Genomic DNA, 10,944 nt, shown 5'->3' on the forward strand with positions numbered 1-10,944 from the left:
GAAAAAAAGGTTCCGCATAAAACATTTCATGATTTGCCTATTTTCATATTAATTATTTTTTAATGGGATTTTACTTTGTGGACTACCTTATTTCCCGTTTCATAACATTTTTGTCTCTATTCTTCTTATTTAAAAGAGAGGGCGGAGAGATACATAAAAAAATGAGAGTGGTTGTTGAGAGATGATGAAGGAAAATACATTGGTAAAAGAACATCAGAATAAAAATTTGGTTAAGTTGGATGGTGCATGTAGAGCCCTAAACTTATGAGTAGTGTTTGTTGTTCTCATTTACTTATGTGATGTAAGTTAGAACTAAATTCAGTCTGATGCCTTCACCAAGAGGAAATTCAAATCTTATTTGTAATATGAATGAGCTCACTTTTGAGTTCCTGTAAATAAAAAAAAAAAAAAAAAAAAAGAACCTCTAATTTGAATATTTCTGAAATATATTTTAGCTATTTGTAGGTTCATCCAGATTTAAATAGTGGCACTGATAAGTGACAGCAGTGAGGATAAAGGGCATACTGTCGTTATGGATTTTTCTTTATTATAACATTGCCTAATAGTTTTTACAAAAAATTAAAAAGTATTTGATAAAATTATTTCAAAGGGCTGGTTTCCTGTGCAACTGGTTACCTCTAGTCGCTGGGATCACAATTATGCAAAAACCACTTAACATTATTACGTCATCTGTAGAGTATAATTGCAATTTTGGATCCAATAAGTCGTGCTTCACTAGTTTACCTGAACTTCTATTGTTTTTTGTTTTGTTTGAGGTGGTGTTTAGTATTAGTGGCAAGAAACCCTGCATTGGTAAACACTGTAAGGTTATCTTGTGCACGCATGTATGCAAATTAACAACTAGCAAGAGAGATAATCAAACTAATTTTGTAATCCTTACAATATAAGGCCTTTACATTTACTTGTGTGAAGATATATGGTGGGAAGACAAAGTTTAGACTAATTATCTGCTTCTGACATTTTTCCTTGGTTTACATCATGATATTACAGTCTTGCCTAATTACCTAGTCATGTTTTGCTGGCAGGTCTCAGTATTTTTACTAGTGGGAATTATCCTCGCGGGAGCTGCATTAGGGTACTGGATTGTGAGGAGGTTTGTCGTCTCAAAAGATGGAACAGTAGATGTTGGTATAGCCCAATTTGTTAAGTGGGCGATGCGCATAATTGGAACCACCTCCATCTTGCAGGTGTTTTCTCACTTTCCTTTTGGCTGTATATTCGATATTCAAGTACAAACATTTCCCTGCTTAATCAAACTTAATGTGGGATAGCAATTTGTAACCCTATTGTTACATGGAACCTTAGAAGAGAAGTACCATTTGAAGACACAGCATGGTGAACAATCTTATAATCAAACATCCAAATCACTGCATGTGTAACAAATGAATCTTACCTAGCTAAAATTATTTTTGAATAAACGTTCAGTGCAAACAAAGTCAGCAATTTTTTATCAGAAATGTGAAAATGGAGACTAATTAGAATTATTGGATTATAAGGCCATGTCTTTATGTCCTAAGGTTTAGTTAGTAAATGAATGTACACTGAATACTCAATAGACAGATACAACATCTCACTTTGTATAGCCAAGTTTAGTAAACATAGATTTGTGTTTCCTGTACTATTACTTGTTGTCCCTTTGAGGATCAATTTTCAACCAGAGAAACACAATTTACCTCTTCATTGCCTGGTACTATTAGGACAATGTCACTTGAAACTTTTTTCATTTACTTTTTTCTTGTTGACCCACTGGCACTTATGATTGAATTGGTTGATTCTGGAGTAGTCTGCTGTTAAATTTAGTTTTATAAATTATAGTAATTGCCAACATTTCATGCCATTGCTCTTTGCTGTTCTCATTTGTTCTTAATATGTGTGCTTTTTCCATTTTTCATTATTTCTCAGAGCACTCTCGATACTCCTTTAGCAGTGGGGGCTTTGGTTTCTTGCTGGATTATCTGCAAGCTCATCAGTTCTCTGAAACGGCAAGATTTACATTCTTTCCCTACATACTTTCTTGTTATTCAAGAAGTGAATGCATCGTAGTATTGAAGAAATCTTAGTAGGGATGGTTTTTTTCATTGCTGTACTATCTCATCATTCAATTAATTGCAATTGTCAATAACAGTATATTTTTCTTGAAACGAGTTTAACGATTCTGACTTGATTTTGTATCTCGAAGGTAAAAATTAGTTGTCTAAGAAAGTGCAGTTAAATGAATGGATGCGGTGTTGACCATTGATAAGGAGAATCTATGAATATTCATGAGAATATGGTCATTATGTTCTTAGCATTTGATGACATAACATTTTGTATCCCAGAACTATTTGCAGCTGGTCTTTTTTGTTGTACCGTTTTTCACGTTAAAATATATTACTATGATTATATGCAGGCATCAGTTGGGTGCTTGGAGCGGGAGTCCTTGGCTCCAGCAGGGTAGACAGGTCAAGGGCAGACACGGTCGTCCAGAATTTCTTAGCAGGTCTAGCCCACAAAAGAAGAACTGGAAGAGTCCATCGACTCTATCTGCTTGGTCTGACTCTCCTGTCAAAGGTATTTTTTGTTTTATTTTATCTTGTTATGTTTCTGCATGTTTTGATTGATTCTTGTTCCAGCTGCTACATGGATTGCTTTCTTATATACTTTAACAAAGAGTTTGGGTTATGTTCTGGTTATTTAGAAGAAAAAAAACTAAGTCTTAAAATGCAGAATATCCATTTCCTTTTCAGCTTTAACTATCATGCAAAAGGAATCCCAAAATATGTATGTTTTTATACACGCTGAAGTGTATCATGACCAATATGTTATTTTTTCATTGCGGAAACTCTCTACCTCCCCATGAACTTTAAAGTGAGAAATATTCTTCAAGATTTTCCTCACTTCTGTTTTGGTTTTTATGTCCCTCAAATTACTTTCTTTTTACTTTTGCCTTTGGTGTGAAGGAAAGTAAGATCCCCTCGCGAAATTCAGTTCCTTTACATTTTTTGTTGTTGTTTCATTGATCACTTTATCGAAGTATTACATGTTGGGCATGGTTCTGGGACGGCTATTTGACACATTCAGTTATGCTATTTGTGTCTGTTTCTTGCAGGTGTCATGTCACCATCCTTTAGGGCACGTGATCAACAGGAGTACTATTCAACCTTCCACAAGATGCAAAGCCGAAAGAAGTTCACAAAGAAAGAGTGGGATGATTTCACACAGCAATCTACCCGCCAAGCTATAGCAGAATGGGCATCATCTCCTGAAGTCACTGATTGGATCATCGAGCATGCTGACCGTATACAACTCCTTCCAAGCGAGAGTTCAGACGAAACCGTGGGAAGTGCATCAGATTCTACCGATGAGAATGTTGTGGGCACGGATCGAGTAGGTTTTCTCAAGTGGTAGTGCCGTCTGCAGTTGGCTTAGGTTGTATTTTGTGTAACTTCTAAGGTAGATGACACTAATTTGGACTGCCTCCTTGAAGTAACAGTAGTGGCTGTATAGAACGGGTAGGAATGACGTAGTTAATTTTATGCACCAGTCAGCATTCTGGGAATTTTGGTAAAACTAGTTAACCATGTCATAGGCGCAGCTTTTGTCATACTGCTTGTTTAGGCGTCCAAAGTAAATTTCTGCTACTAGCGAGCTGAAGGCAAGACACCATAGAAGGTGCTGTAAGTTCTGAGTTCTGACTGTAGTCGTGTACTGAATGTGAATGTGGAAAGGATTTCATGTTTCTGTATATCTTCCTCAAAAGGATTTCATGTTCCACTACTTCTTACCCATCTTCCGTTTATTTATTTTTTACTCTTTTATCATGGAAGACATGGATTTATAACTATTTAAAAAGTCAACGGGCTAACTTAGTGAAAAATGATATTGACTTAAAAGTCTTCCCCTGACACTTTGGCAATGTTTGTGAAAACCCTCTTCTCCTTCCCCTTCCTAACTTTGGCAGAAAGTTATTCAAAAAGGGCCTTACGAAGGGTTACGCTTTGTTCTTTTTCCTCGAGAATTCCTTGTAGTTTCCAACCGACGCAAACAAAGAGTCAAGTCAATATATATATATATATATAAGCCCAATTCTCGTTCATCATCTTCCTCAAGCAATTAAGCAGCCTTCATTCAAAGACATGGGAGAAGCTCAAACTGGATGGATGTTCGATGTGTTCGTAAGTTTCAGAACTGAGGACACTGGCAAAAACTTCACTGATCATCTATACAATGCTCTGGATCAAAAGGGAATTGTCACCTTCAGACACGACGCACTTGAGAGAGGAAAACCCATTTCCACAGAAATTCTGAAAACGATCAGAGAATCAAGGTTTTCGATCGTTGTCTTCTCAAGAAGCTATGCTTGTTCAAATCGGTGCTTGGATGAGCTTGTGGGGATCCTTGAGTGCATGAAATCAAAGGGTCAGACCGTTTTCCCAGTTTTCTATGACGTGGATCCATCTGATGTGCGCAAACAGAAGGGTTGTTTTGAGAAAGCTCTTTGTGAACATGTGCAATTCATGGACAAGGTGGAGAGCTGGAGGGCTGCACTGAAAGAGGCAGCTAATCTCTCTGGATGGGATTTGAAGAACAAGTAGGCTGTCAGTTGCAACTATTAATTTAATTTTTATTTTATTTGTCTTTTAGTATATCAACTTATCAAACTTTATACATCTGGAACAGAGATTTCTTTTGAATTGTCGATTTGAGTCCTTCAAGGATCAAATCAAATTTTCCTCTGTCATATGCAGACATAACTTCTTCCTGTGTTATTAGACTGAATATCTGAAACAGCATTTGGTGGTTTGAAGTTAGTTGTGTTCATGTGATGTCATGTAATTAGAAGAGCCAAAATGTCATATTTTAAGAGAGAAAAGAGGCAAAATTGTTATTAAGAAAAGACAGTATCTTGTGAAGCTCTGGTGAAAGCGATATACATGGTTTTCAGAAGGCTGTTATGAACATACTATTCCCAACGGATACCATGGCTACGTTGAATCAATCAATGGGATGGTTTCAGATGGCTTTTGAGAAATTGATTCAAACAGAGTTTTTGGGTTTTGGACTCAAATTCTGTTTTCAGTTTAAAATTTTGGATTAAAATAGAATACCAAATAGCCCCTTACAATTCCCAACTGATACTATGGTTATGATGAATGAAGCAATGAGACTTCCATCTTTTTGACATCATCAATATGCCCATTCTTGTTGTGTCTCTTGTTATTAAAACCATATGAATTGACAAGACCAGAAGGTCTTGGGTAGAAACTGAGGCCATTATTGCCTCCCAAGTGCAATTTGAATCCAGCTTTGTTTGCTTTATTTACTTTCCTTGAAAAATTACCAAGCTGCTCTCTACAAATCAAAGGGCATACATTATATTTGAAATTGCAGCTCCCTTCTTCCCTTCAAATTTTCTGTCTCAGTGAACAGAACTAAAGAATACTGCATATTGCATACTGTTTCTTTGACAAGTTATGGCACATTTTTTACTCCTCACACGAACTCCTTGTTCTCCTTTTTTCAGGTTCGAGTCAAAAGTTATCCAAGAGATTGCTGAAAGGATATTCAATCAATTGAGCCAAGAGGTTTCAAGTGCGCTCAAGGATTTAGTTGGAATAGATTCCCTCGTCAAGGAAATGAATATGTACTTAGATACGGGGGAGGATGATGTTCGCATTACAGGAATCTGTGGGGAGAAAGGAATAGGCAAGACAACTATTGCTCAAGCTGTTTTTGACAGTCTGTCTGTCCGATTTGATGGTAGCAGCTTTCTTGCCAACATAAAAGAAGTTTCTGAAAAACAAGGCCTAGTTCCATTACAGGAACAACTTATTTCAGAAATCCTCATGGCAAGGAATATGAAGATAAGGAATGTTCATAGAGGCGTCAATACAATCAGAAACAGCCTATGCCGTAAAAAGATTCTTCTTGTTCTCGATGGCGTGGATCGATTAGAACAACTAGAAAACTTAGCTGGAAACCGTAATTGGTTTGGTGCGGGAAGTAGAATCATAATAACAACCAGGGACGAAAACTTGCTGATCAGATATGGAGTGGACAGAAAATACAGAGCAGCGGAGTTGAATCATGATGACGCTCTTCGGCTCTTTTGCTGGAAAGCCTTTAAGCAAGGCCGTCCCCCAGAGGATTATGCAGGACTATGCAACCTTGTTTTAGATCATGCTAAGGGCGTCCCTTCAGCACTTGAAGCTTTGGGGTCGTTCTTGTTTGGTAGGAGTTTACCCGAATGGCAAGGTGCCGTGGATAGACTAGCTCAAGTTCCTTGCACGTGGGATTACTTAAAATGAATTTTACCTTTTTGTTTCTTAGTATTGGATGAACAATGTTTGTATAACTCAAATAGTAGTAGTGGCAGGCGATGGCAATAATCACAGGATTCTGAACCCCTCCCCCTTCCAAGATCTAACTGGAAGTAGATTTATACAAACTTCGAGTAATCTAACTGGCGGCATTCGTTCCACAAGTAGATTTATACAAACTTTGAGTAACAAACTGGCGGCATTCGTTCCACAAGTAGATTTATACAAACTCAAATAGTGGCACAAGTCCAAGTGTGGAACGAATGCTGCCAGTTAGATTATTTCTGTCAAAAATCCTGCAAAGACAAAGGTACTGCCAAGGCAATAATCACAGGATTCTGAACCCCTCCCCCCTCCAAGATCAGTAGCCACTTAACCACCACGTTAGTCATCATGTGGTGATTAGTACCTATGGAGTCTCATATTTATAATTATTGCGAGCTGTTTCTCAAAATAGAAATTAACATAATTACTTATTGTTTTATATTGTTGAGCAATTACTTAATTACTTAATATAATTTATTTCTTTCCTGTTTAATCCATCTAATGTTATTGATTATTTTATTATTCATTATAAGTACTTACAATACTAAATTCCCTTTCAAATTGTTGCTTAATTACTTAAATCTCTGTAATCATTTCTTTATTTCCTATTTAATTATTCTTTGGAAAAATTTATTTATGTTCTTAGTTAATTTTCAATCTTCACTACTATTTTTTAAGCATGGTAAAGTGCCTAATTTTCATGACAAATCAAGTTGGTTTACATCTTTAATTATTTTTTAATTTTTATAAATAATAAATATAAGAACGTGTATCATGTCCAGTGAAATAAGGTTACTCATGTATCTTACCATGCAATTTATATAGCATAAAATATTGTACTAAAAAATGATAAATAAATTACGAGGAGGAGTTTAATTCTCTTTCATTAATTACTCAAGATTTTCTAAGTCACGAAGTTTGTCAGCTCGCAATATAATCAACTTAAATCACTGAATCCCACTAGGCAATGCATATCCTTCCAATTTTTTGTGTCAAAATAATAGATGATTGGCTAAATAAACTTCTTCTAAAGTTTCATTAAAATTTTCCATGTATTTATAACAATTTCCGTGGTATTTATCCAATTTTTATCAATATCGATATTTTCCCGATATTTCCATCAATATTTCTGTGTTTTTGAACCACCGATATTTCTGAAACTCTTGATATTTAAGAGCATGGGAGAGACTATTGGACATTCATTTTTGACACACATCAACTCATACATTTCTTATTGGGTTATCTACTGTAGACGTCCCTGAACTTGGCCCCCAGTTGCAATTGGGTTCGTGAACTTTTTTTGAGGCAATTAAATCCGTTAACTTGATAAATAGTTCCAATTGGGTCCTACTGTCCAAGTTCGTCAATTTGTCCATCAAAATGAGGGATAAAAGCGTCCTTTTGAGCTGCAAAGGTAATTGTTTTAAGGGTTTTTAACTATAGACGTCCTTGAACTTTGCTCCCAATTGCAATTGGGTCCGTGAACTTCTTTTTGAGGCAATTACATCCTTTAACTCGACAAGTAGTTCCAATTGAGTCCTGCCGTAACAGAGTAAAAAACCTAAAAACTTAGAAACCACAAAAGACAGGTTTGAGGCAAAAGTCGAAGACCGACGGCTCGCGAAGAACTTCTCAATCTTCTCCACGCCGACTGCGGTGGTTTCAAAGGTGTTGTTGGATTTGGCCACGTCGACTAATGATGTGGCGTAGCTGGCTGTTACGGTGGTGTTCATTTTGGCTCCAAGGGCGCCCCTGTAACAGAGGAGAGCTTAAGGGGATGAGGTTGCGGGTGGGTTCTAGGTTCTGTGGGTTAGGAGATGGGGGGTGGGTTGTAGGTTGGGTTGGGATCTGGGTTTTGAGGGGGTGGGCTAAGGAGGAGGGGGAATGAGCTGTGGGAGAGAGGGAGAGGCAGAGAAGGAGAGCTGAGAGAGAGGGACGGATTCTGTTACGGCATGACTCAATTGGAATTACTTGTCGAGTTAAAAGATGTAATTGCCTCAAAAAAAGAAGTTCACGGACCCAATTGCAACTGGGAGCAAAGTTCAGGGACGTCTAAAAACCCTTACAACAATTACCTCTACAGCTCAAAAGGACGTTTTTACCCCTCATTTTGACGGACAAATTGACAGACTTGGACGGTATGACCCAATTGGAACTATTTATCGAGTCAACGGATGTAATTGCCTCAAAAAAAGTTCACGAACCCAATTGAAACTGAGGGCCAAGTTCAAGGACGTCTACAGTAAATAACCCTTTCTAAACCAAATTGCACGTGTTTTCTCCATATCCTCCAGCTTTACCTTGTAGGAAATAGATAGTTTAATAAAACTTACAAATGTATCCGAACCATATGTGAGCTAAATAGTTGAGGTGAAATTCTGCCTGAGAGCTAATTATTTGAAAAATTACTCTATTTAAAGTAAATAAGGGAATCAGATGGGTATAAAGCGAAGGTAGAAGAAAAAGAAATTGAATCAGCTTAGGATTAACTAGAGTTGACATAAATGCAGAGTTCCACTAAAACTATTGTTCTTCAACGTTGTGCCAGCTGAAATCGGTGAAGCCTCTTACCGAATGGCAAACTTTTCACCCAAAGGCAATGAAGCCCAACTTGCTTTGAACTTGGACTTGGTTGAGGAGCGCTGAATGCACGCAAACCTGAAGAATGAAGCATACAAACAACTCGTTTCCCAATATTATGATTCAAGAGTGAAGCCTCGCTCTTTCCAAATCGACGACTGGGTCATGCGCAAGATATCGATTGCGACAAAAAACCCAATAGAAGGAAACCTTAGCCATTCTTGGGAAGGTCCATATGAAATAGTAGGCATACGCTGATCTGGGACATACCTATTGCAGGGCACGAATGGTGAAGACCCTCGGTCACCCATGAATGTCGAACATCTCAAAACACTATTACAAATAGAAGCACCTTAGCTAACGGCAAGTTAAGTTTTCTATGTTTGCTTAAAATGTGTAGTGTATCATCGGTACCAGAGTCATCCATGTAGTCCAACCATTCGGCATATGATTTATGGAATAACCAAATGCAAATACCTTTGGTATTTATACTAGTAATAGCCTCAACTACCATTAGGCATGTTACTTCATTTATAATTCGTTATTAACCCTCGGTAATAACCAAATGCAAATACCTTCGGTATTTATACTAATAAAAGCCTCAACTACCGTTAGGCATGTTACTTCGTTTATAATTTGTTATTAACCCTCGGTAATAACCAAATACAAATACCTATAGTATTTATAGTAAAAGCCTCAACTACCGTTAGACATGTTACTTCGTTTATAATTCGTTATTAAAGCTCGGTAATAACCAAATGCAAATACCTTCGGTATTTATACTAATAAAAGCCTTAACTACCGTTAGGCATGTTACTTAGTTTATAATTCGTTATTAACCCTTGGTAATAACCAAATGCAAATACCTTCGGTATTTATACTAGAAAAAGCCTCAACTAACGTTAGGCATGTTACTTCATTTATAATTCTTTATTAACCTTCGGTATTTACACTAGTAAGGGCCTCAACTACTGTTAGGCATATTACTTCGTTTACAATCGGTCATTAACCCTTGGTAATAACCAATTATTGGCCGTTCGGTTATGCCATTCAAACGTTCACGAAATAAATAAATAAATGGTTATAAAACATATAACAACTAAGTAACGAAATTTATAAAGAGAAGTCTTTCGGCAGATATGTTAAAAATAAGTTGCCTAATGGCAACACAGTTTACAAAAAAAAATTTAATGCTCAGATTACAGATCAGACAACGGCATTAACAGGGCCGTCAGCAGCATATGAGGAAACAACTTTGGTAGATGGCTTAGGCAGAGTGTCTTCACCCTCGTACTCTTCCACCATCTCCTCTGTGATCTCCTTAGGCAAAGAAGGAAAATCAGCAACGAAGTTGAGGTTGAGCTTTTTCCCAGGAATGAAGCACTTGAAACGATATATCAGATCCACCATCTCTAAGCCCACCTCTTTGTCAAGAAGGACTGTGAAGTCTTCTGAGGATATGTACTGATTGATCGCTTCCTTCACTATGGCCTCGACTTTTGCACCCCTAGACCGTTCATTATCCTCTAGCACCACCTGGACAGCCTGCTTCGCTGCCTCGGCCTCTGTAGCTACCTGTACTGCCGCTTCCAAATTCACCCTCATCTCGGCAAGTTTATCATCGGTTGCCTTCACTTGCCATTAGGCGACCTCTTTATTTTTGACAAGATTGGCGTGATCCTAGAGAGCCTTCCCAACCTCAGACATTTTGGAGGCGCTGTCCTAGTACATCTTCTTAGCTCACTCGGCAGCCATTATGGCCCGCTTCATATAGAGCCACATGTCCATAGATGCCTACCAAAATAACATATATATTAAATAAAAATAAATGTATATATATACACATCCGAAGAATAGCAAAACGACTAGAAGAGACTTACCAAGGCTTGGAGATGGAAGGCACGGCCAGCCTCCTCCCAAAGGGACCACTTCGACAGCTCCTCAATCTCAGCTAAGTCCATTTGCAAACCAACAATCATATGGTTAGCAAACTGAACTG

The 10,944-nt window shown here is 37.6% G+C and overlaps 2 protein-coding genes across 2 annotated transcripts in view; both read left to right on the forward strand.

Moving 5' to 3' along the window:
• The window catches only part of LOC18770847, a 7,516-nt gene extending 3,747 nt beyond the window's left edge, over window positions 1-3,769 (forward strand). Inside the window, exons 7-10 of the mRNA XM_007203755.2 lie at window positions 1,047-1,208; window positions 1,924-2,003; window positions 2,411-2,571; window positions 3,110-3,769. Of these exons, the coding sequence (XP_007203817.2) occupies window positions 1,047-1,208; window positions 1,924-2,003; window positions 2,411-2,571; window positions 3,110-3,408 (702 nt within the window). The 3' untranslated portion in view covers window positions 3,409-3,769. The remainder of the gene's footprint in view (window positions 1-1,046; window positions 1,209-1,923; window positions 2,004-2,410; window positions 2,572-3,109) is intronic.
• LOC18771077 (TMV resistance protein N) lies at window positions 3,877-6,458 on the forward strand. The gene is made up of 2 exons (XM_007204395.2): window positions 3,877-4,591; window positions 5,525-6,458. Exons 1-2 carry the CDS (start codon window positions 4,137-4,139, stop codon window positions 6,306-6,308), a joined length of 1,239 nt encoding a protein of 412 aa, XP_007204457.1. The 5' UTR covers window positions 3,877-4,136; the 3' UTR covers window positions 6,309-6,458.

Source organism: Prunus persica, chromosome G7 (genome assembly GCF_000346465.2).
Source record: "Prunus persica cultivar Lovell chromosome G7, Prunus_persica_NCBIv2, whole genome shotgun sequence".
Classification (NCBI taxonomy): Eukaryota; Viridiplantae; Streptophyta; class Magnoliopsida; order Rosales; family Rosaceae; genus Prunus; species Prunus persica.